The 25,582-nt window shown below is 58.4% G+C and overlaps 1 protein-coding gene across 1 annotated transcript; it reads right to left on the bottom strand.

Annotated features, from left to right (window-relative positions):
• Nucleotides 1-428: 428 nt before the first annotated feature.
• Nucleotides 429-25,453, bottom strand: NAPA (NSF attachment protein alpha). The gene is made up of 11 exons (XM_016155398.2): nucleotides 25,208-25,453; nucleotides 14,897-14,976; nucleotides 12,678-12,794; nucleotides 7,741-7,787; nucleotides 6,410-6,487; nucleotides 6,133-6,188; nucleotides 5,957-6,041; nucleotides 5,031-5,135; nucleotides 4,102-4,170; nucleotides 3,582-3,632; nucleotides 429-2,664 (listed from the first exon to the last, which is right to left on the bottom strand). Exons 1-11 carry the CDS (start codon nucleotides 25,303-25,305, stop codon nucleotides 2,563-2,565), a joined length of 888 nt encoding a protein of 295 aa, XP_016010884.1. The 5' UTR covers nucleotides 25,306-25,453; the 3' UTR covers nucleotides 429-2,562.
• Nucleotides 25,454-25,582: the final 129 nt, after the last annotated feature.

The raw sequence follows: 25,582 nt of genomic DNA on the forward strand, positions 1-25,582 counted from the left end.
GAAAGACTAACGACCACACCGTAAAACTTAATCCAGCTCTTGTGTGCCAGGGCCTGTTCCAAGCGCTTTCCATCTATCATCCTATTTAGAACTCACAAGCAAGCCGAGGCAGTGACTATGTTTTATGGGTGAAGGAACTGAGGCACAGACAGCTAAAGTAACTTGTCTGAGATCCCATCACCTTTAAAATGGCGAAATGCATTCTTTTTTACCCCACAGGAAAAGGATCTAGCGATCTCTCCTGGCAGATAACCCCCCTCCTCTGTTGACTGGCAAGTTTGTGCCAGTCACGTTGGCCCTGATTATTCCATTGAATCCTCACGACCACTCTGCTATTGTCACCCCATAGTCACTGATTAAGCATTTATTGGGCCCTTACTACGTGCCAGGACACGCTTTACAAGTTTACCTCAATAACCCTCACAACAACCCTGCAAAGAGGTTTCTTTATTATAAACAGTTTCTAGAGGTTGAAATTGTGGCTCAGAAAGAGTGAGTTCCAACCAATAAGCTAGAAAGTGGACAGGATGTTAACCAGAAGTTTCTGACTCCCAGGTCTTCAGAGGTTCCTCTGTGTTTTTTGTCCCTAGAGAGGCATCAGAGGCTCGGGGACTCTGTACACCTGTATGTTCTTTACAGAAGAGCTCGCAGAGGGCAGGGTCTGGCTTCTGCTTTGTGCTGTATCCCCAGGGCCTGGGCCAGGACATGGGACACAGTAGGTGCTTAGCCAGTACTCGCTGAGTGACTAGAAGGTGCAGTCCAGTTCTGCCACTTCTGAACGCTTTCTTCAGGTATCTATCTTACGTGGTAACTTCTAAGCTACGTTAACTTAACATTTGTTGAGCAACTGAAGAAACAAAGGCAGTTACAGGTTAGAAAAGAGAATTGTCCTGTTCAGTGGCTTCCAACCCTAGTGGCACATTTGAATCGCCTGTGGAGCTTTCAGGAAAACACAAAATGAAACCCAAAGGGGTAAGGAACATCAATCAAACCACAATTCATCAGGGTGTGACCCAAGCTTGAGTACTTTTAATGATTTCAAGCACGGCCAGGGTTGAGAACTACTATTTTGTTCATGGATGGCAGAAACAGATCCTGAAACTATTCGTTCTTCAGGCGGTACCCGTGGCAGACATCAGTAACCAATCTCAGGTCTCAGGAGTCTTGGGTTCGAGGTAGCCATTATGCATGGATGGAGCAGAGGTGGACAGACCCTCGTCTTGACTCGGTGACCCTGAACCTCTGCTGAACTTCCGGGGTCTAGGCTGGAGCACCTGTCCGAGTAGCCAACCTGGTTTCCCAGGTAGTATCCCTGCCCCGTTCGCTTCCTCACGTCATCCCATTATACTGTGCCACTGTGTCTGCCTGGGGCACCGAGCCTCCTCCAGCTGTCCCTCCACAGAGAGGGGGCCCAGCAGCCCAAATGCTGGGGTGGAAGCACATGCCATGACGGTTCACCTGACGAGCAGGCCCACGTGGTGGTGTCGGAGGCGGGTGGTTCTTCCTGCCTTTCCCGGGGCAAGAGCTCCTGTCACCTCTCCCACTCTCCATACCCCTCAAAGCTGCTTCTGTCCCTGGCCTGCGACGCATGGGACAAGTGCCACTGGAGCTTTCAGCGTCCTCTGCAGTAGAACGCGGATGTAGCACGGCTTGGAGATTCAGTGGGCCACCTCCACCCCTTCTTGCTCCGCTGTGCACCATCCGTCAGCCAGCTCGGAGGGGTAGCACTGCCACCCATCGTCCTGGCTGAGGGAACCAAGGCCCATAGAACGTTAGATGAGGATGGGTGTTCCAGACCCCCAAACCCACTGTCCCGGGGCCTCTGCACCAGCTGTCTGGGTAAAGCTGACCCTCCTGTCCCCACGATGTGTCCAGAGCCCAAGGCCGGGGTGGCGGGGAGCCTGGGAGAACTCCACCCCTGAAGGAAAGAGCAAGTCGCAGAGGTGAGGAGGAAGGAAGACTCATGCAAAAATTTTCTTTTTTTTAAAATTTCTTGGGCCAACTGCAGCTTCCCACTGATGCCACCTCAAAGCACTAGGGGGGAGCAGGAAGGGGGCGGGTGCAGGACGACCCTCTGAGCTCTAGGGCCTAGGGGTTTGGGCCCCTCCCCCCCCCCACCCCGGGGAGCAAGGACAAATCTTAGCTACAGGTGCTCGGAGCTCGGCTGGGGGACAGTTGGGAGACAAAAAGCAGCCTCATGCCTCAGCCGGTCGGAAGAAGGGGGCCAGATGCAGACCCCAACGCCGGGCAGCACCCGCAGCAAATAGGTCTGTGTCACAGAGTCTGTGTTCTGGGGTGAAGGGCACCTTCAGGGCTTAAATAAATGGGCAAGGGGTGAGGGGTGCAGCAGGACAGGTGACTATCCGGCCAGCAGGCCCCGCCTTGGGGCCTGGACGTGGCACTGGGCCCGCTCTGCGGCCTGCGGGACTCCTGGGTGGGAGGGAGGGATGTCCACAGCCAATGTCTCAGCCGCCTCTCTCTGGGCTCACGCATGGGTCTTTGTTGGAGGGGCCGCCGGGGACATGAGGGGGCAGAAGTTGGGCCCCAGGGGCCGGGCGTGGCCTAGCGCAGGTCCTCCTCATCCCCCTGGATCGTCTTCTTGATGCGCAGCAGCATGGTGGTTAGCCACTGGTCCAGCCGTGAGATGGAGTCGTACTCCTTCACCTGTGGGAAACGGTGACCACAGTGACAGGTAGCCAGTCCCATATTGGGCCCTGGCTGCCTCCTTGTCCCCAGCCCTGTAGCCCAAGGTCTCCAGGCCCCAGATTCTCAGGATGTGTCTCTGCCAGCCTGGCCCCCACCCTGGCCTCTGCGGAGGGACAGGGAGGCGGTGGGGGCTCCAGCCAGAGCGGCTGTTTCAGGCCTTTTCCAGCCTGGGCATAAGATTTTCTTAGGGTAGAAAAAGAGATTTTGTAGTTTTTTTTAAAAAAGGTCCAGATTCCTTGTTTTACGTATGGGAAACAGAGGCCTGGAAATAGGACAAAAACCTGTCCCCAGGGCCAGAGAGGGAGGCCAGAGAGAACCCAGGCCCCGCACGCCCCCTGCGTCCCCGGGGCTCCATAGCTGTCCATCCGCGGTCGGGCAGGTACCCAAGGGCCACGTGCTTGACAGTCTCGTGGGTGGATCGGAAACTGTGCCAGGCACAGCTGAGCTCCAGGGAGCTTAGAGCAGAGCCATGCGCGGGTGGCCGTGCCAGGCAGTGTTATGGACGGGCGCTGCCTCCTGTCCCTTCGGCTCCACTTCCCTCCTGCTCACGGGAAGGCAGCGGGGTGACATAGCACACTGCCCTCCTGCTCTGCTCCTCTGGGTCACCCAAAGTGCCCCCTCAGCTGCTCAACTGGGGGGCTCCAAGTGGCGCAGCCATTGGCTTCAGGGGCAGACAAACATAGGTGAGAACCCAGCTCTCCCCTGAAAGGATGGGGACAAGTGTCCACCATTCTCGGCTGCAGCACCACGTCTAAAATGGGGCCCTCCCTGAACCTCCAGGAGCTCCTTGTGAGGCTTCTGGGGTGGCCGGAGAGAGAAATTCACAGCAGGGACTGAGGTCAGAGAAGAGGACAGCACGTCCGCTGGCCACTCACCGCCTCGGTGTAGCTGTCCACGTTCTGCTCCTCGTGGGCTTCTAGCAATTTCTGCAAGAAAATGGCAGGCAGGGGTCAGGGTCTCCAGCAGGCCTGAGGCCTGGCCTGGATTATATACATATATACACCCTCTGGGTGGGTGAAAAAATGAGGGGGGGGGCGGGGGGCAGAGTCCCATGCTGGGAGGAAGGAAAGGGCTGTGTTCCAATCTTGCCAGTGTCGGCAGCTGGTCATGAGCCCATGGACACAGAGCACGTGAGTGTGTGAGTGTGTGTGTCCGTCCGTCCCTGCTTGGCCCTCACTAGCTGCTCCACCACTGCCTGTGTGCGTCTAGTTTCATCTAGAAAATGGAGACCCAAATGGCATGAGAGAAAATGAAATAAAAACAAAAGACGCCTGAGGACCACTACACACACCTTGGCGATCACAGTAACCAGACCCAAGCCCCTGAGCTCCGCCCCTGCTCCCGCCACACGCCTCCAGCCCAGCCTGGAGAGAGGAGAAAGGCCCCGGCACTCACTTTCATCAGCTTGTACTCCCGGGAGTCTGAGAAAGCCGGGAACAGGTCCTCGTACTTCTGGACAGCAAGCTGAGCACGCGAGAGTGGAAGGGAAGAAGGGCACAAGCTCATGATGGGGCTGCTAGGGCCGCGGGCCTGGCGGCCATGGGGATCTGGGCATGGCCGGGGCCCTGAGTCAGCTCTCGCACCCCTCCCCCAGCCTCCAGCGTCACCTGGCTCTGTGCCTGGTGGCACCTCCATGGAGCTGAGCTCAGCGAGAGCCTGGCTGCAGAGGCAGCTGGGGGCGAGGGAGGTGGGAGGAGGCCCTTTCAGGCCAGTGCTCGGTGCTGCTTTCTGCACCTGGCCCAGCCAGGGTAGGGGACAAGAGACAACTGCCTCGTCTAAGTACGTCCCACATGTCAGGCCTGGTACTGGGCCCTTCTCACATTCAGCCACTGTGAGGACCCAAGGAGGGCCGAATGATGCTGACTCTCACTTTGACAGTGAGAAAACACCCAGAGAGGGCAGTGGGTCCTGGCAGGCCCGGGGCAAGCTGGGGTGCCAGGGTGCTGGGGCGCAGGGCTGTGGTGGCCTGCTCTCGCCCCTCCTGGGAAGCAGGACTGGGTGGGGGCGCAGACATCCAGGAGGCTGCGGGCAGTGCAGCGGGACCCCAGGAAATCCAGCTGCTCCCCGGCGGTCCCCGCCCCTCATCCAGAATGAGCCAGGAGTGGAGACTCTAATGCCATGAGGCCGGGCAGGTGACATCAGGGACAAAAGTGCAGCAGCGAGAGCAAGTGTTCCCTGTCCAAGCTGACTGACTGCCAGTGGCCAGACGTGAGGGAGGGGCTCACCCCTGCTGAGGGCCTGTGGGGGACCAGGCATCCTGACAGTGGCCCTAGTGTTTCAGGTGCAGCCACCAGGTGGGTAGGGCACGGCCTCGGTGGGCTCACCTTGGCGTTGAGCATGTCAATGCAGAAGTGGCAGAGGGCCGCTTTGAAGAAGTAGTCCTTGGCGCTGTACTTGAGCAGAGGGCTGTCCATGGCGTTGGTCCCCACCTATGGGCACGTGGAGGATGCACTGCGAGTTCATGGCGGCCAGCCAGAGGGCTAGGGGCCCTGTGGGCCAGCTGGGAGCTGGGTCTGTGCCCTGGGTGAAGCCCTGCCAACCCGGGACTCCAGAGGCAGAGAGGCCAGGCGCCGGCCCCGGGGAGTTAGCAATTGGAGTGTGAGGGACCGAGGACCCTCCACAGGTTGTGCTGGGGGATGGGGGCTGTTGCCACAGAGCCAGCTGTCTGTGGGCCTCCTGAGGTGCCCAAGACGAAAGGAAGAGGCGGCTCCACTGTCAGGCCCGACAGGAGGCTGGCACATCGCGGGCAGAGGGGTGGTGGGCTGCAGGAACATGAGAGGCGGGGCCCGCCCCTCTCTCCTCCGAGGCCAGCTGCTGCCTTTCTCCCGGCCAGCTGAACCCACCGGGACAGCCTGGGCGCCACCCAGCGCTCCCCACAGAGCAGAGGAGCACCTGCACAGCCACGTGACACCCCCGCCCATCATGGGAGAGGAGCCCTGTTCCCTGACCCCCTTCCTGCGGGCTCCTCACTGCCTCCTGCCACCCCAGGCTGTGGCGACTCTTCCCGTTTCCTCCTTGACCCTGGACATTCCAACTCAGCCTCCCTCTGGGGTCACCCAGGAAGCTCCCTGTGAGGACCGTGGGGCGGCTGGTGGGGACAGGGCGGTCACGCCGCATGGAGTCGTGGGTGGAGAAAGGGTTTAGCCACACTGAGTACAGGGCGAGGGGACGGTAGGGTGGCAGATGGGAAGGGGACAAGGTGCTCAGTGCCCTCCACAGAGAGCAGGGCTCGGCGCCCCGCCGTCCCCACCTGTTCGTAGATGTCAATGGCCTTCTGATACTGCTCCAGCTGCGCAGCATAACCGGCCACCTTCAGCAGACACTTGTTGGCTGAGCTGCGTGGGCAGAGGGAGGGAGGTCAGAGCTCCGGGTGCAGGCGCGTGGGGGGGGGGGTGGGCAGGGGTGGGCAGGGCAGGGGCCGGATACCTGTTGGACTCCTCGCCTTTGTAGTAGTCTGCAGACTGCTCGTAGTGGGCGATGGCCTGGGGAGACACAGGACGGAGGAGGGCACGGAGGTGCCCATGCAGCCTCTGTCACCCGTAGGTCTGGACCCGCCTGGGATACAGCCGAAGCCATTCATGCATGCTCTGCCGTGCCCATTCCCCTTTCCTGGTGCTCAGACACCAGAGGACATGACAGACGGAAGAATCATGGTCCCACGGGACTGGCTGCTGCAGCCTGGCAGGGCCCGACTGCCACTCACCTTCTCGATGTCCACCAGCTCCGTCTCGTAGATCTCGGCGATAGAAATGTGGTGTTTCGCCGCAATGGTGAATCGGCCCTGGGTGGGACATGAGGAGGGGTGTCTGTGACCACTGCCCCACCTCAGTGCCCAGGGTGATGGCTCCCCGCCCCAGCTGCACCTGAGGCAAGGTGTGCAGGAGAGGGTGCCGAGAGGCAAAGGGCGCAGGGCTTGAAGGGGAGGCTCTGGGGTGAGAGGCCTGGGTCTGAGGGCGGCCCCAGTTGGGGGACCCCGGGCAAGATGGTCCACACCCGGCCTCTGCATCCATCCAGTCCACGCACAGAGGTCCCCAGCCTAAAGGAGCATCTGAGAGATGTCCCCGAGAGGCCACAGAAGGACCAGCCCAGAGTGTTGGTACAAGCTCTGGAGGAACCGGGGTTTAGGGCCCAAACGTCCCCACTGCCCAAGGGACAGCCTCCCCTTCCCCCAGGGAGCATGGCCATAGAGGTGGCCCTTCTCACAGGACTCCCGCAGTGGCATCCTGGTTACTAGCTCCCAGAGCTTTCCCCAAGGAGGCCTCCAGCTCCCAGGGGGCAAAGCGCCTTCCACCTGTCCCTGGCCTACTTTTGGTCTCAGCGACTCCTGTTCGTAGGTGTGTGTCCCTGGTAGGATCACATCACTTGTCTGGACCCCTGTCCTGACTGTCAAATGAGCTAACGACAGCACCCTCCTCACAGGACTGGGGTAGAAGGAAGCCAGTCGCCCAGTGTCTGGGTCAGTCAATGGTAGCTGCTGTCACTGTAACACTGTGGTATCCCCACGGGCCGGCAGGAGGCAGGACCTCATTCCCACTGGGGGTGGGGTATGACAGAGGTGGAGTATGAAGAGGCAAAAAGTAGAGTCCACAGGAGCCCGAGCCTGGCTTCGGTACCGGTCTGGCTCCCTGGCCTTGGGCTGGCAGCCTCCTCTGTCCAGGAGGATGCTCCCTGGGGCGCTGCCACCAAGCCTTCTGGCTGCCATGAGCTGGTAATCAAATAGGATGGTGGTGGGGAATGTGAGGGGCACACGTGACCCCAGTAACTGTGACTCTCATAAATGAAGAAAATGATGGCCTGCGCAGAGACCGGAGGCAGGACCGGGGGTGGGGCGTCTGTGCCACGTTGGGCGCTGCCACCAGGAGCCAGGCTGGTGGGAAGCTAGTTGAGGACCCAGCCAGCCCAGCCCGGTCCGGGCCAGGTGACCAAACTTCCCCGCTCCCGTGCCCCATCTGCTCTCGGTGCTGAAGGGGGGCAGGTGAGGTGGGGGCAACATGTGGCCAGGAGGGGACGAGCACACGCATGACCCTCACTCACCATGTCCGTGTAGATCTCGATCGCTCTCATCAAACAGTTGATGGCTTCTGGGAAGGAAAAGGGAGGTGGGGAGAAGTGAGAAAGTGAAGGCATCCCAGCAGAAGCTGGGATGCAGGGTGCCGTGGGCTGCCCGCAGAGCCATACAGCTCTCCGAGTTGCCAGGGTGATGCTCTCACGCTTGGGGCCGGGGGAGAGGGTGAAGGCATCCCTGAGCCCAGGAAGCCCGGTCAGACTGATTCATTCTGTAGACGGACTTGCTGGGCACACCCTTATGCAGGGAGCTGGCCGCCCTCTCCCTCCAGCTTCCACAGTGCCGCCACCTCCCCAGGAGCCCCAGCGACAGGACACAGCCAAGGTCAGGTCAGGCTGATGGCCAGACCTCCCAGGCCCCAACCCTCAGGAACGGAGATGCTCGGAAACGTGCAGCCGGACATGGCCAAGCCCATGCCTGGGAGGCACCGGGCTGGGCCACCCTCCCACTGCAGGACGTGGATCAGCCACGTTCCCCGCACTGGTCTGGCCTCTGTCCGTGGTGGGAGGCGGCTGGAAGCTAGGACTCCGAGGTCCCATCCCTCGCTTGTCCCCGTCTCGGCATTCGGCAGAGCACTCTGCCCTTCCTGGGCTGGCAGCGAGACCCACTAGCTCCTCGAACCACAGGTCTCACCAGTGAAACAGACATGCCGGTTGGCAGCGACATGGGGAACTGGGCTCCCTTCATTGTACTACCTCTTGCAAGATTTTAAATTTGGGAATGGCTTTTTTCTTTCGACAAGATATTTGGAGAAGAGAGAAGCATGAGTGGGAGGCATTTTCTAGCAGACAGAGATGAGGTTTCGGATGGATTTTTTTTTTTTTTAACACCATTTTAACTGATCTCAGTGGGAAAGGGGGAGGGGGAGGGGGCCTTAAGGACAGAGCACCTAGACAGACCCCAGGATGAGGGTCTGTGCTGGGCCGAGACTGCAGTCCAAGGCACTCGGGAGGCTCCCGGTCTGCAGCCAGGGTGTCCATAGTCAGCCAGGCCCATGGGGACGAGAGGCCCTGGAGAAGTTCAAGGCCTGACACCTGCTCTCAAGGGGCTTATGGTCTTACTGCCCAGGCAGACACCTGACAGAGGCGCTTTTAGCTCTGGGCTAGGCTTTCGCAGAGCCCAAAGCCCCATTAAATTTGCATTAAAATGTGTGTCTGGCAGCAATATTCTGGGCGTGGGGGTTCTAGAGGCTTTGTCCAATTTTGAAAGGTCCCCGATGGGAACCCCAAAAAGATTCAAAAGATGTACATCATGTGGTCGGGGTACTGAGGTTGACAACTGGAGGCCTGAGGCAGTAGGGACAGGGAAAAGGAAGCAAAAGGGGGACAGAAGAACACAACAAAGATCACAGCCTGAAACGTAAGTGTGGCTTTAACACACACACACACGAACTCACACTCGCACTCACACATGCCCACACACGCGCGACGTGTGCGTTTTGTAACCGAGTGTTTCTGGATGTGATGGGTGAGCTAGCACCTGGGTGCAACGCAGGCTGAGGCTGTGGCAGGATGAGGGGCAGGCGGCTGGGCCGCAGAGTGGGCTCCGCGCGTCCCGTCCCCTGGGCTGGGTGTGACCAGTGGCCCGCTGAGACGCCCCCCCCTGCCCCGCCCCTCCCCCCTCCGCCGGCCAGCCCTGGGGATCCCCCAGGCTCCTGCAGGCAGAGGCAGCAGGTGGTTCCCAGTGAGGGTGGCGGCAGGGAGGGGGAGGCTAGATGTTCCCGCAGCAGGACAGGACGCCCCACAGCTGCCGCCCGGGACCTGCTGGCACTTCCTGGACTGCTGTCAGCCCGGTGATCCCTGCAGCGGCTGGCTGGCGGGAAGGGAGCTACTCCCTGGGCAGCGACGTGATTTGCAGGGTTAAATCTCCTTCACGCCAGTGCTGCGTGCGGGATAGCTGTCGCGAAAGCAGCAGGCTGCCAGTAGACAAGCCTCTGACACTGGCTACAACTGGCTTATCTTTTCGGGTCACAAGGACCCCCAGGATGAGTGGCCAGTGCACCCCTGGAGGAGCAAAGCAAAACTCACCCCACCTGCTCCCGCCCCCGTCCACCCACAGAAAGCTGGAGCCAAAACGGGACTCTGGGAAAGATCTGGCCCAGGATGTGGAAGGGGGGGCTGCGGCCCGGGGAGGGGAAGGAGCAGGCTCACGGAGACAGTCTGCAGCCCAGAGCCCGAAAGCCACCCCTGGACTCCAGCCGCCTCCCACCCCCCTCCCACCCGGGGCCCATCTGCTGCTGTAGTCCCGCCCCCGTCTCCACGGACTTGCCGATCTCTTTGGTAAAACAAGGGCAAACTGCAGAACCCTGCAGGAAGTGGCACAGATTACAGGACGATGCCACGAGCCTGGTGCACAGTAGGCATCCAGTAAATGGCAGTGGGGGTGGGTGGATGTGAAGGGGAGGGCACCTCCCTGCCCTGAGTCCACCCAGGGCGGCTGACAGTGGCTGAGAAACTGAGGAACTACTGTTGCTGTGGGCGTCACGTTCCTTCTCTACCCCGCAGCCACCAAGGCAGCAGCAAGCCACCCCATGGCCCACACTGAGGGCAGACTCCGCAGAGGGATGACAGGGACCAAATCCTTTCCTTCCACCCGGGCGGCTCTGGCAAGCCCTGGGCGCAGGCTTAGCACCAGCTGCCTGTGGAAGCAAGGCCCTTCCAGGGCTCCCGCAGGAAATGCTGACGTAGGCCGGAGGCTCGGAGGCAGGTGAGGCAGTTGGCAGGGCCCCAGGGAGCCGGCACCTGCTCGGGGAAACTGGGCCAGTTTCCAGATCAGCCTTCTAGCTGTTTCACAGGCCTGTGGCCAAGGGGTGGAGGCTGGAAGCCCGGGCCAGACCCTGCTGGATGGGAGCCCGGGCTGCCCCTACCGGACAATTGGCACACACAGGTGCCACCCTGCGCACGCTGCCTCCTCTCACACATGCTCTCTGCTTTATCAGCCCAGGAAGTGGAGATCCAACACATCAAGTGACCTGCCGGTGGTCACAGGAGAGCAGGCTGCTCCTCCAAGGCCACACTGAGCCAAGTATTGCCGCCACAGACCTCTGGGAAGCTGGACAGGCCCCAGACACCAAGCAGTGGTCATGCCAGATGCAAGTGTGTCCCCTTCCCTGCCGCCGGGCTGGACTGGCCCCCGCTCAGAGCTGTGATGGGGCTGGCACCTGCGAGGTGGTGGTGCACATGCCCCTCCACTGCCTGCCCTGCCCAGCACAGGCTCCCGTGTTTGGGCTCTGGCCAAGGCGCCCGCTCTTGGTTCTGCCCAAATTAGGCTGTCGTCTGCTCCACTGCCCCTCCTGTTCCCCTGCGTGGTTCCCCCACATCGAATCCCACCCCCACCCCGCCTCAGCTCCCTGGGGAAAGGAAGTCGGCCTCCGTGCCCCATGAGGGGACTGTCACCACACCTGACCAGTGTTTTCCCATTGGCTTCTGCCACCCTCTGTGCTTCCCTAAGGCCAGCCCCAGGCCGCACCCAACACACAACCTGCAGAGACTTGCTGGGAGCGGAGAAAACTCAGATCGAAAGCCAAGGAAGGACATGACACCACAGTGCCAGGTGGGGCCCGTCCAGAGCCACCAGTGCTGTGCACATATCACAGGCCTGGCACTCAGCTCCCGGCCCAGAAACAAGTCCTTCCGGCCACTCCAGAGCAGCAGCTTAACGTCACTGATGCTGAGGCTACACTCCAAATCAGCCAGTTCCCCAGGGGCAGAAGCCAGGCCAGGAGCGTGTGGTGACGGGTGGGGGCCTCCATGGGGGACGCACAGACTTCACTGGGTGATTCAAGCTGAAAACAAACCCAGGGTTGCCTGGGTCCTCAGCATATCACCCACATGGCCCAGCACTCAGCTCTGCGCAGGGAGTGACGATGGCCCACCCAGTCACAAGGCCTCCCCTCAGGTTCTTGTGGGACCTAAGTGTATCATGTGACCACTTAGGCCAACACCTGGGAGACACCCAGTGGCAGAGAACAACTGGTCAAGTCTGGGATCAGAGAAAAGCTGCTTGGGCTACAACAGAGATCAAGTCCCGGAGCCAAACGTCGCCGACAGTAACAATGGACCTGCCAGCGCTCACACACCTGTGCAGGGGCCTCCCCACACCGTGCCAGCTGTCCCCGTGAGGGCAAAACAGGCTTTTATTCCAAGATTGGGCATCCTTAAAAAAAAAAAAATCATGTCTTTCCCATTCTTATTAGAGTGACAAGAGTCATAAAAATAAATGCCTTTGCTTGCTAAAATAAAAAGTTAGTAACCTATGCCTAGCACCAAGATTTAAAAAGTAAATTAAAATTCCAGCTCCATGACACTGAAAGCCTGGTGTCCATGGGGCTGTGCTAGCATTTTCTCAGGACAAGTTAGTCTCAAACACGACTCTTGTCCCCAACACAGTCTCACTGGAAGAAACTTGTTCCGTGGCAGCTATATTTCAGGCTCCGTCCCTCCCCCACCCTCCACCCCGGGGGAGGGGAAGCCAGGTTAGAATAACTTCCTCTCCTTCTTCGGCAGTTCCTCCTACCTGGCTGGTCCCAGAAGCCCTCCCACCCACTTCTGCATGTTAATTCTGACAGCAGAACAGATTTTCCTCTCCCTTTGGCATGCGGTGGGTCTGAAATGTAACACCCACTCCCAAATGCTCCCGGGCTTCGGGCTTCGGGCTTCGGGAGGGGAGCCGTCAGCTGCACACACAAGCAGAAGGGGGAGGCGGAGGCTTGGAGCAGGATGCAAATGCCAACCGGAAGGGAGCCAATTCTGAAATTAAAGCATGACAGCCTCCCTGCCAGCCTATCGCCTGTCGGCCCCCTGGAGAAAACCAGAGCCCCAGAGGAAACCCAGGACTGCACTGGACAGTGCTCTGTGGGTGCTCTGGGCAGCCGGCCCCAGCGGCCCAGTGGCCCACATGCCCTCACCTTGGGGGTCGGCTTTCTTGAAGGCGTTGCCGGCGTCCACAAAGCAGGTGGCCGCGTCATGCTTGCTCTGGAGCTGCAGGTGCAGCTGGGCTGCCTGGCAGAAGGCGTTTCCGGCAGCTGGAAGAGAAGAGTGATTCTGGCCTGAGCAGGGCGCCATGCTTTGTAAGCCACGGACACTGTCCTTCCTGGCAGGTGCTGGGGCTCTCGAGAATTCGGAGAATCCCCAAAAGACCAGCCTAGACCTCAGGTGCCACGCCAGCCACGAGGCACGAGGGGTAGGGGCACATGCTGGGTCTGCTCTCTGTAGGGTCTTCATGTCCAGATAGGAAAATAGGACGTGAACACCGAGAACCTGAGCACGTGGGGATAAGTGCCCACACGCGGGGGACGATGGTGGCCGCCTGAAGCCCAGTCTGTCCTGTGCTCAGCTGCATGCTGTCGCCCTCCATGGGCCCCAGCTGTTCTGTTCATGTGTCTCAAATTCTAAACTTGCAGGGGACGATGAAATCTCTTGCCCTCTGGGGGTGGGGACTGTGCCAACGGGAGCTCCTTGGCCACCTGTTCTAAGATGACCTCCCTACATTCTCCTCCAGCTGACTCCGAAAATCACAGAATTCCTGACCCAGAAGAAGATGAGAGGGCCTGGCTCCCTTCCTGCGACTTCAGATCCTCAGGACAGACAAAGCTGTCGGATTTTCACTGTGTACGATTTATTGTTTTTAAGGCCTCCAAACTGAAATGCAAAGTTTTCAGAAAAAGTAATATCATTGGGGAAAAAATTTTTAAAAGGGGCCTAGGACTTTAGTTTGAATAAGCGGGGGGTGGTTTACAAATTTTAGAGGGAAGGCAACATCTGTGTAATTGAAAAACAAGTATTCTTTCACGACCTTTTCCAAGCTTGGGAGCACAAACAGACACACAGTGTCTGGCTTGATGCACAGCGCGCTTCGTGAAAGCTCACACATCCTCGGGAAAGACGATTCCTGATTTTACCCTGGGCCTCTACACTCCTCTGTAGTCCCGTCCCAGGTTTCATCTCCTTCTTGGTCAGAAAGTTCTCATCTGGGTTCCAAACTGTGCCTTTGCTTAATTTCCCTAATCCAACTTGGCTGACACTGGAAGTCGGGTTATGAAGTCAGCCCCCAAGGGGCTCCATGTGCCGGCTTTTTAAACCTCTCCCGGGCCCTTGGGCAGCTCTGGGTCAGGGCTCCGGCCTTCCACCTCGGGGAGCCCCTCCTTGCCACCCGCCTCTCTGTGGCTGATGCCAGCCAAGCTCCAGCCTTGGGGGGTATAGGATCACAACTGTGGGCCAAGTCAGAAGCCTCATGACTTGGATGATACTCTGCCACCAACACAGGCTGTGCCGCAGGAGGTGTGGGACATAGGTGAGCTCTTCCTGATGGAGGCCCCTCCAGCGGTAGGGGACACTGTGCTACCACAGTGCTGACTGGGAGCATAAACAGACATCGCCCTCATGGCGATGCCCGACCTCCGTGAACCCAGCTACAGCCCCTCAGAAACAGGTACTGAGGAGGAAAAGGATTGGGACAGGCCAAGTAACTTGCCCAGGGTCACGTGGCCAGCCTGAGCTGTGACAAAAACCCGTCACTCTGGCTCCAAAGGTCACGAAGCAACACAGGGGCAGGTTAAATACTTGGGCTCCGGAGTTAGAGCTGTGGTTTCTGAATCTGTCCTGTCAGGTCCCAGCTGTGGCACCTGGGGCAAAGGGCGGAACCCAAGCCTGCTGCTGAACTGATAAAATAGGAACATTAACGAGTGGCACTGACTGCCACGGGGTTGTGTGCTGTGTCAACTAACTAACGCCTGGTGTTTACCCCAGCACTCGAGAAACGGTGGCTGTGACGGACGTTATCACTGGGACCACCTGAATGTCCCCCAGCCCAGAATTCAGACTCTGATGGAAGCACTCGGGAAGTTTCTGGAGAAATCTGAAATTCTGAATTTAAGGAGAAACCCCTCAAAGAGCTCATCGGCCCACATGGGTCTGTTCACAATCCTCATCCATTAGGTCCTCCCTCCAAAGCCCTGTGATCCAAGCTGCAAAATAACCCAGTGGCCCAAAATGACCAGACGGCAGGCCGATGGGTTCGTGATGCTAGAGATGGCGTTAAAAGGGAAGGGGCTGCCAGGCCTCAGTGACAGGAAGCTGAGGGAAGAGGGGAAAGGAATGCTGGGCATTCCCGGCAGAGACCACATACCACTCCAGTTCTTTGCCATTTTGAACATGTTTGCTGCTCTGGCGTAGATTTCACATGCTTCCTCTATTTTGGATGAGCCACTGAAGGGGAAACAAAAAGAGAAGTAAGAATAAGGGGACGATCCAGTCTGGTGGCGAGGGGAAGGCAAGCAGAGGCAACGACCCCCCGTGCCCTGTGCCTCCGGGCCACACAAGTTCCCTGTGAAGCCAGCCTCCTGACCAGCTGCAGCCCAGGGCACTGCTCTGACTCAAGAGACACCCAGTCAGTGGCCCCCACCCCCTTCACACCAAGGTGGCCTGGGCCCTCCTGGGAGTGACCTCCCCACGAGCCCTGGCTGGAGCCCTGCCTTTGACAGCTGCCCCCAGGCTCTCTATAAGTCCCCTCCCTGCAAGCCCCAGCCTGCAGAGCATCCTGGAAGAAGAGCCCAGCTTTGCACGCCTCGCCCCCTCCCCAGAGCCTTAATCCTGTGCCCTGCACAGTGCGGGTGTTCAGTGAAGACTTTTCAACCCTCAAAGTGTGTTGTTACCAAGCCGGGACCAGGCACAACATACACATGACAAAGATGCACAGAGAAAAACTATTTTAAAATGTGTATATAAAATTCCCGTTTGTATTAAGACAGAATAAAAAAAAGAGTGAGAAGGGAAATATACCTACCCGTTTACATAAAATTTCTGTAAAACTACACAAAAAACTAGTTGGAGCACTTCTCTCTAAGGTGAGGGCTGTGGAACTGGGGGCCAGGGGTAAGAAGGACTGACACCCCCCCCCCATCTGTATTGTCTGATATTTTTAAATCACCTGCACATTATGTCTATCTAAGAGAAGAAATACACGTTTTAAAATTAGGATTTACATTGGGTCCCGTGGTCCAGTGATGAATTACATTTCTAGCGATCTATCCTCAGAAATGAAACCAAAAGCTACAAGGATGCTCAGCACGGCGTTGTTTAAAATGGGAAAACAACTCACAGAAAACTTTCTGTGCAACTGCAGGGGCCTGGGAGATCTGGAGCAGCACGCTTTAAAAAAATAAAGAGCCAAAATAAAGAGCACCATGTTTGGACAGCCCTCCCCGGCTCGCTGGCCCCCAGGGCCATGCATCGGAATCTCGCCCTGCCCTGGGCCTCCTCCAGAACCTGTCCTGCAAGTCCTTCCCCCTCCAGGGACCCATCCCGGTTCAGCACCCCAGGTCTGCAGTTTCTGTGACCGCTCGCACCCCTACTGCCCACAAAACGGCAGAATAAAACCCCCACACGCAGGAGTCCCCTGAATGGAGTCTGGATTCTTTCTTCACTGACGCCAAGTGTTTTGTTTTGAAAGAGGAGAAAAGGGGGCATTTTCCAATCAAAAGCCACATGAGTCACCTTCCGTCACTGTCCCACCCCTCACCCCTGTGTATCAACTGGCCTTGGACTTTCACCAGGCCAGCTGCAGCGGGTAAGGGCGACTAGTGCGACATGGGGGGCTGTGTTGGGAGCACACCAGCGCTGTGACCCACCTTGTCTGGTCCTTTGAATCATGTGAGGGGCAGTTACAATAACCAAACCAGAGCCAGCGGCCACCGTCCCTGGAGATTTCACTTCGGGGGTCTGAGTAGGGCCCAGAACTGGGGTTTTTCACAATGGCCTAGAGAATCTGGATGATCAAGGGAGTCTGGGAAGGGAAAAGCTGACCCAGAACAATGGCTTGGAAAACAGACACCAGTGACCTGTCCCAGGTCAGGTGACGTTCGTGGCCGAGGCTGGAACCCTGGCCCAAACCCGAACCGCACCAGGGGGCTACTCCTCAGGTGAGAGGCCCACCCTTCGCCTGTGGGGCTGTGCAGAGAGCGTCTCCCTGACCCTCTGCCAGCCCAGGAAGTGGCCCTGAGTGGTGCGCTCTTCCCGCAGTCACCCCCAGGCCGCCCCCCAGCTGAGGCCTAAGGCCCTGCTCAGAGGGCTGCAGAACCCACCCCTGGCCTCGGAGAAGTGAGGTGCTTCATAGGCTTCTGGCTCGAGAAATTTAAGAAGGGTCCCTTGGGGCCAGGCTGCAATGCCCACCCCACCCCGACTTTCTCTGGAATGTTCTCTGACACTATGAGCTTGTACGCTGAAATCACAGGTCTGCCCACACCCCTGGACCCCCTAGTATGTGCTTCCTTTGTGGTGTAATCCAGTCCTATCCAGACCCAGACATTCTCTAAAAAGGCTCCTGGATGGGCAGAAGTGGCCCGCCCCACCGAGAGGCCCAAAGCCGGAGACCAACAATGAGCAGAGCCAGCACCAGCTGGTTTGTTTCAGCTCAGGGGACAGAGTGGGCACAGAACACAAAGCCTGTCAGCTGCCGGGCTGAAACTCTATAATCCTGGACCAAGCTGGGCCAACCCTGCACGGGGTCACGGGTCCCAGCTGCGGGATGGAAAAGCCGGCGGGAATTCCCGCATACCCTGGAATCCAGCCTGCCCACTCTGGCCCCCAACACTCAGGGCCTGGCCACTTCCACGGGGAGGACAGGGGAATTCCCGAGTTCCATCCTCTTCCTTTAGAGATGAAAGTGGAGTCCCCAAAGGGAGAAAGTGACTTGTCTAGGGTCACTGGCAGACCCTGAGGGAGAAGCTGTACACACAGCCATTTAGTCAACTGGGGAACAAACATCTGAGCATTTATGACGTGTCAGGCAGTGGACATAATAGCAGTTAACAAAAGGGAAGAACCTGGTCCTCAAAAAAACAGGAAATGAGCAAAACAATTTGAGAGAGATTAAGCACTGGAGGAACTGGGGGAGAGTAGGGAGGGCTTTGAATGGGCAGGTCAGACATGAGATTTGAGCTTAGTTCCCAATGAAGGCTAAGGACCACCCACGAACAGAGGGAAGGGCGTCCCACACAGCAGCACGGCACATGCAAAGGCCCTGTACAGAAACACGGATGGCCACCTCGAGGAGCCGCGGCACAGGCTGTGGTGCAGGCAGGGCTCCCGTGCTGGGCGGAGACCAGAGGAGGCTCAGGCAGGCCCTCCTCTAACGTAAGGAAAGGGTTTCTGGCCCAGAACGTGACCAGGACACTCCCAGCTCCGCTGCGCCCCCAAGCTGAATCCCACGAGAGGATTTCTCTCCCGAGTCAGGTCGGCTCACGTCTCATCTAAGGACTCCATGACGAAACTATACACTCACTGAGAAACCAGGCCTTCTCCCTCTGCCCTCCACACAGGATCCAGAAAAGCTAGCGGAGCCTGCCTCTTCTGGGGAGCCCAGGTGGCAGCAAAAGCGACAGCTGACCGTCCCTCCCCCGCTGACCCTCCCCGCCACACTGCCTGTGCTGGGCTCCTCCAGCCCGCGGCTCAGCGTGCCTGGAACAGAGGGAGCTGGTCTGGGCCAGCCTGGTGCACGCCGCCGTCTATAATTACCCGCTTTGTGTTGCCGCCTCCCCCCCAAGCGGAGGACGCAGCCTCAGGCCTCCCAGGCGCAGCCACCAACCTCCAGCGACCGCCATATGGAGCGGAGCGAGCGGTGCCAGGAGCACAGACGGCTGGGGGAACCTGGGCTGGGGGGCTGTGCGGGGCCATCTCGGCTTCCCTCCTTCCTCCTCTCTCCCGGGGTCCTTCCTGGCTCCCTCCGGCCCACCGACTCCTGCAGTTTTCTAAGGACCTTGAAAGGCAGGGCACGTGGGGTAACTCCCATTTCAGGCCCTCTGCGGTGCCTCAGCCATCAGCCCTCGGTCCTCTCCTGAGACTTACGGCCCTTGTCCTGGTCCTCTAGTCAGCGCCCTAGGCAGGAGAAATGGGCCCAAAGACCGGTCCGCCCTTGCCTTCTCCCGTAGGCTATGCCTCTCCATTACTCTGTGCTGGTTGACGATGGCCTGCCAGGCACCCTGGCCAAAGGGGCTGGAGTTCCTCACCATAAGCCTTCCGTATTCACGAAGGAATTCACAAGAACCTGCTCTTTCCAAAAGAGGAAGCTGGCTAGGGCTCAGAGGGGTCAAGGGGCCTGCCTGAGCTCCCACTGCCAAGAAGTGGCAGGGTTCAGAGTGGACCTGGCCCTGGGGGTCCAGTCTTGCCTCTGCCTCGCTCAGAGATGTGGGAGGCCTCCTTCGCGCGGAAACGAGGAGGCAGACCGGTCCCCGCCTGCTCCCACCTCTCCGACAGACTAAGCAGCAGAGAGCTGCTCGGTTAGGTGTCCCCTCATCTGACGAGTAGACTGCTCTCTGCTGGGGCCTGGCTGCACCGCCCCCGCCGAGCCCCGCACTGCGCCCTGGCCCGCCGTGCAGCAGACAGAAGGGACATTAAGGTTGAAGAGCCGGCAGACCCGGGGAGCATGCGGCCACCATCAGGGCCCTCGGGCATATCCCTCGTCTCCTCCCGCCTCACCATTGCTGCAGACACGCAGGCCCTCACGGCCTCCCAGCTCTGTGGTGCCGGGCGGGGGCTGGGCCCCCACGGAGCGCTCTGCCCTAATGATGAAAGAATAAAGCACTACACACCAACTGCCCAGCTTTGAAACTGTCATGGGACACGGCTAAAAGCGGGCAAGGGGTGGAAAGAGAGTGGGCCTGGGGACCGGGAGACCTGGGCCGGCATCGGTCTCGGCACTTTGCCAACTGTGCAACCTTGGGCTAGCAGTCCGAGCCTCAGTTTCTTTATCTGTGGAATAGAGACAATGAACCAGCCAGGGAGGTGTCTTTATGAGGATCAGAGATGACATAAGCTAGCAGAGTGCAGCACAGAGCACGTGCTCAAACGGCTGCATGAGACGGAGGAGGAGAAACACACTCCGAGGCTGCCGGCCACCGGCACTGGGGCTGCTGGGAAGATCTCGGACTCAGGCCCGTGTCCCAGGGCTGGTTTGTGGCTCCCCAGCCTCGGTTTCCCCATCTGTAACTGGGGCTAAGCCTCCACGCCCAGCAGAACTGCTGCACATGGGATGGAGAGATGGAGACAGCTCCGGGGGAGGCTGTTTACCGACTCAGAGCACCGTTCTGTCAGACTGAGAGCAGACTCTAGAATGTTTACCCACTTCAACATCTCCCCATGACCTTCACCCCTACCCCCGGATTGGCTAAGTGCCACCCTGCCCCTCTGGTTTCCACTGAGCCCTGGGTCTCCTGCCTGCTCTACCCCTGACCTCGGGCCATCACCCTCCTAGGGGCCCGGCAGGGCACCAACAGGGTCACTCCATCCCAGCGAAGACCTGAAGTTCTTAAAGCATGTTCCTTAGAGACCTGTGTCCCTCAGTGGCTTCGCCCCACATAGGGGCATTGAAACCATTGTCTGACCAGGCAGCAAGGCTCACCCACTGAAACAGGCTGCACCCTTGGACTGCAGTGAAATGACAGCCCAGTGATCCAGAAACCTTGTGTCCCCTCAGGAAAGACTCCACTTGGAAACGGGGCAAAGCCAGGTTTCAGGAGCGGGTCCTGGCAGCTAGCAGCCACCACCTCGGTGTGCGCCACGAGCGGAAAGCGGTCTGGCCATGGAGCTGGAAGCTGTCCTTCCCACACTGGGCCCAGCTAAGGACCCCAGTGGTCCCACACCCCAATCCTGGCAGCAATTCTTGCCTCAGGAAAGAAACCCCTGCCCTCCCCCGCTGCCCCGGGTCTCCCGGGATTACTGAGCCTACGGGCAGTTCAAACAGGCACTGATCTGTCAACATCTCATCTTTAGGGACTTGCTGTTTGTATACAGAACACCGTGTCGCCTCTATTTCTCCAGTCCCTCCAGCTCAACTGCCACTACCTGTGCTTCACAGCGACGTAATAACAGTAGCAGCAAACACTTAGAAGCCTGTCCCAGGGTCTGCTGTGCCCTTGCCAGCCCCAGACCGACCCGTGAAGCACCGATCACCATGCCTGTTGCTGCACAGAGGACGGAACTTCCCGCGCACGCTCCCAGTCCAGTGGAACCGGTCTTTATTTTGGAGGGGGGAGAGGGAGTAGGGGGAGATGTGAGGAAGGAGGGAAAGCCTCAGGGAACAAAACAGCACACAACTCCCCCCTCTCCCGAGGGGCACAGCAGGGAAGTCCACGGCCACCCGAGTCCAGGGAGACTCGACTCGGAAGGAAGGGTGGCCAACCTGCCCCTCCCCATCCTCTGCACTGTGTTTTACTCAGGATACCCTGCTTTTTGCTTCCAGAGAATTTGGCCGCTCCCTTACCCTGTCCGGCCCCCTGGCTGGGAAGGTGAGGGGGGAGCGGGAGAAAAAGTACAGAGGAGCCCGCCATCCATTACCGGGCTGGTTGGAGGCCGTGCGCCAAAGCCCCAGAGCGTCGCAGCCCAGGGACAGTGAAGAGCGAGGACGGTCCTCACATCTGAGGCCCCAGTCGCCCCAGACCCCAGGCAGGTTACCCTGCAGGCCCTTCTGACAGGAGCAGAGGCCTCTCAGTTTGGGTGTCATCAAAGGTGAAGGGGAAGTGCGAGGGACAAGCTGAGCCCCAATCCTCCCTTCTGAAGCCGCTGAGGGCCTTAAGAAAGGTGGTTGCGATATGCAGACCGCAGGCAGCCCCAGCTCCAGAGGCCAAGGCTACCCCCCCCCCATGTTCCCAGCCCTCAGACAGAACCCCACGTTCCTACCCCTCAGACAGACGTCATCAGCCTGCATTCCTGCCCTCGCTCTCACTCCCCTCTTAGTATTATGTCCACTGCCCTTGGAGCCGGAAGGGCCTGGGATGAAAACACTTCTTTCGAATGTTTAAAGAAAACTCAAGTGTGTGTGTGTGGCGGGGGGTGGGGGTTAGTTAGAGGGAGGGAGCTCCCTAAAACACTGAGTTTGCCAGCACCTTTGGAGCCCACAGTGAACCTGAGCCTCAAGCAGAAGCCAGTGTGGGGTGAGAGGGCTCTGGGATCAGAGGGGCCTGGCTCCCTGGAGGACTGAGCAAACCCTCACGTTCCCCAAACCCCACTTTGTCCATGCCCACAGGGGTGCTATGAGGACTGCATGTGAGGATGCAGGCAAAGCCCCTGGCCCAGGCCTGACTCGTCAGAGCGAGCACGTAATAAACATCGCCTGCTATGATTTCTGCCCCTGCCCTCACTCCTCCCATAGCAGCTGCTTAAGTCCTTTTAAAAGGCAAACGGGAATCGTCCGAGGACTGGCCCTGCTATGGAACAAATGTTTGTGTCCCCCAAATTCTTGTGTTGAAATCCTAACCTCCAAGGTGATGGTATTAGGAGGTAGGGCCTTTTGGGATTCGTGCCTTTAGAGAAGAAAGCCCAAAAACCTTGGCCACCCCAGTCACCCTGAGAGGACACAGTGAAAAGGCGGTCTAGAGGAAGCGGGCCCTCGCCAGACACCAAATCTGCCAGCGCCATCACCTTGGACTTCTGCTGTCTACAAGCAACCCCGTCTATGGCATTTTGTTGTGGCATCGCAGACTCAGACAGACCTCCTTAAAATCCTCGCTGCTCTCCAGCAGCTCCAGTTTAAGCCCTTTCCGGAAAGGACACCCTTGCCCCCAATTGGCCTTGAACTTGGTTGAGCTTCATCTCCCACTTCGCCCCTTCTGACTTGATGTGCTAACATGGAACTCCCCATTTTAAACATCACATATCTGGGCCTTCCTCGAGCTGTCCCTTCTGCCTGGAGCAGTGCTCCCCCACCACAGGGCATCCCCAGAACTCCTGCTCATCCTCCCAGATGGAGGACTGTCCTCTGGGGAGCCTTCCCTGGTTCCTCTGGACCTCGGTTCCCTGTCACTCAGAGCAGAGTCTCCCCTCTAGCCAGATCTTTGTTCGCACAAACACCACCACCCAGAGCACCCTTCTAGGCCCCCACTGCCTTAGCGCGTCCTGGGGTGCCCGAGACCCTAGCTTGCTCCTCACCAGGAGCCTTTCTGCAGCCTATGCGGCTTCTTCTCGGCTCAGGAACTTCGCATGAATGACACAATCTGGCCCTTAGCTACAGGTGATAGTTCTGCTTCACTACTGTTTGCCTAGTGTTAATCTTATGCCCGAGAGAAATCATTTTCCTCTACCTTTTGCGGTTCTTCTGGCTGGTCTAATAATCAAACTGACATAAGGCAAAGTAGCAGAAAAAAAACAAACTGAAGTTTAATAACATGCATACCTCCTATTAACGTGGGAGAGACCCAGGAACACTGAGTAACTCGCCGACATAACAGAAGTCATTACATTAATAGCACCTTCGGCTAAAGACAAAAGATGAGTCAGCTATGGGAGGCTACCAGGAAAAGCACAGCCGACAAGGGTATGCTGTTACACAGATGTGAGTCCACAGCCCGGGACAGTGGGGGAGACACCACACACGGAGACTTCCCTTACCGATGTAAAGTGAACTGCTACTTGGTCGTCAGAGCTTCCCCCATGTCGGCTGTTTCTTAAAATTACCAGCCTACAATAACCAATATCCCCAAGAGGCATATTTTGGGGTGGCAAGTCCTGCTCCCCTTCACTGCTCCCGACCAGGTGGAAAGTGTCTCAGGGGCTGGGCCGCCCTCGCTGCTCCCTCCAGGCACAGCCCAGCAGCACACTGGTCCTAGTCCAAAGAAACCAGACACCGAAAGGCACCCAAGAATACTATGAGCTGAAAATTAAGCTCTTGGCTCCACCCCCAAACGCTGCACTTGAACTTCTCCCCTCCTAAAGGAAGAAGAAATACAAATACAGTCCCCCTCTATTCTCAGTCTCTAAAACAAAACACACCTTACCTAATCAATACTGTCTGCCTGGATGTTTCCCCACACCAGGAAATCCTCTGCCATGGAATTCAAGTTTTTGCTAAACATTATTTAATCTCCAGTAACAACTGGCTGTCAACTTCCTCTCCTGGAAAGACCCCTCCTCCCCTATTTCTCACCAAACTCCCTACCCTGCCTCTCCCAGTCCCCAGGCCCTCCTTCTGGCAGATTCTCCCAGTCTCTGCCTCTCTCTGTTCCCACACTCGGTACCCCACCTCTACCACAGTCCTTCCTAACTCTAGGAACGCACCACCCCCTCCAGTCCTCAGAGCATCGCGACCGCCCCCCCTGCCCTCCCTGGCCTGGATCCCCTCCCCACACCCCTTCAGCTCCTTTCTCATCACCCTCAGCCTCTCCCTCCTCCGACCCCTCTCAGATAACTTCCTTCAGGCTCCCACCTCGAGCCCCTCCCCACCAAGCTCTAAACCAGTCTCCTTCCTGGAAGCGACACTGATGACAGCTAACGCTTTCAGAGTGTAACCATGTGCCAGGCTCAATTCTAAGCGCTTTACACACACTCTTATTTAATACTAGCAGCAAAACTTCTAAGGCAAGTTTTACTGGCGACTCTCTTTAACTGGGAAATTACCCAAGCTCATGAAATAAGTGGCGGAGCCACACTTCAAACCCCAGCTTTTGACACTCCTAAGCCACAAAGAATCCTCAAAGGACGGTCATCAGAACTACTTTTACGAGCTAACACAAAGTTTATGTGCGGTGTCCACTGCCTTGTAGACCCAGCCACCTTCAGGGCCCCTTCTCGGCATGCCAAAGTCATCCTGCTCACACCGCCTGACCATTACTCAGTGATGACACAGCAAGCCTTCCGCCCCCTTTGGTTTTCTCATCCCTCTCTTTTATCCCTTCATCTCCTAAACCAAGCCAGCATCAGTTATTCCGCCACCCCTCATTAGTCCTCAGCCTCTCACTCAGCCCAGGGTTCCTGGGTCTAATCCCATCACGCCAGGATTCCTCTGCCCAGAGCTCACTCGAATACAATGTCTCCCCCTACACTGATCACCTTCGGCCAGGGCCATACTTACCCCAGGCGCCTCACACCTGCACTCATCACTCCCAGGATCACCTAAGCTCTAAACCCTTCAAGCCCATGACCCGGTGCTCACACAAATCCACTGCCGCAGGCCTCGGAAAGGTCAATAGCTCGGGCAGGAGTCCTCGGCCCCACGCCCCATCTTGCTCATCTGAGTTCCTTCAGATGGGTTCTCCGCGACGGCCAAAAGGCCTCCTGACCCGGCTGCTCTCTCGGGTTCCCTCGAGCCCCCAGGGCGGTCCCCTTCAGGGCCTCGGACCACACTCCCTAGGCTCAGATTCTCCTCCCGCCACTTGGCCCACCTTCAGCCCTGGACCCCTTCCCACTTCATGATGATGTCACCACGGCCCGAGTGTTCTCAGCCCAGGGACCTTCAGCGATCTGAGACTGTCTTTCCCCAAACTGTGTGGCCACAGCCCAGGCTCCCTGGCCCTCAGACTGAGTCCCCTCTGGTGCCTTGAGCTACGGCATCTCACCCTCGAATCCCCTCCATCTTCTAGGCTCTAGCCCTTCGTCCCTGTCCCGCCGCTTCAGGCCGTGACTCCTTAGTCCTCTCAGCCAGGTCTCGGCCGATCCTCCGCGAGGGACTTACCCGAAGAGGCCCGAGAAGAAGGACTGCGAGTTCTTCACTTTGCGCTCGGCCTCGGCCAGCAGCGCCATCGCCTCCGCTTCCTTCCCGGAGTTGTCCATGGCGGCCGCAAAGGTACGCAGCAAAGCGCCCGACCCGGGCCCGAAGGACTCAGTCGGGCCGGGCCGCAGTACACAGGCCGCGGGAGCTTAGCGGGTTGCGTTGACGTCGCACCGGCGCGCGCCGCCTGCTGCCGCGAACCGCGTGACTCGTTGTAGCCAACCAGCAGCGGCTGAGGGCGGTGCCTGCCCGCCGACCACGCCCCCACTAGGTGCCGCACGCAGCCCCGTGACCCACGGTACCCAATCGGCGACCGATGCTTCAACGCCTGCGCACACA

Source organism: Rousettus aegyptiacus, unplaced genomic scaffold (assembly GCF_014176215.1).
Source record: "Rousettus aegyptiacus isolate mRouAeg1 unplaced genomic scaffold, mRouAeg1.p scaffold_m13_p_14, whole genome shotgun sequence".
NCBI classification, from domain to species: domain Eukaryota; kingdom Metazoa; phylum Chordata; class Mammalia; order Chiroptera; family Pteropodidae; genus Rousettus; species Rousettus aegyptiacus.

Excerpts from the sequence above, each read along its gene's own strand:
- NAPA (XM_016155398.2), bottom strand. The coding sequence starts at position 25,305 with ATGGACAACTCCGGGAAGGAAGCGGAGGCGATGGCGCTGCTGGCCGAG. Across the intron at positions 12,795-14,896 it reads AATGGCAAAGAACTGGAGTG|CTGCCGGAAACGCCTTCTGC; the intron begins GTATGTGGTCTC and ends CTTCTCTTCCAG. Across the intron at positions 6,042-6,132 it reads AAAGGCGAGGAGTCCAACAG|CTCAGCCAACAAGTGTCTGC; the intron begins GTATCCGGCCCC and ends CTGCCCACGCAG.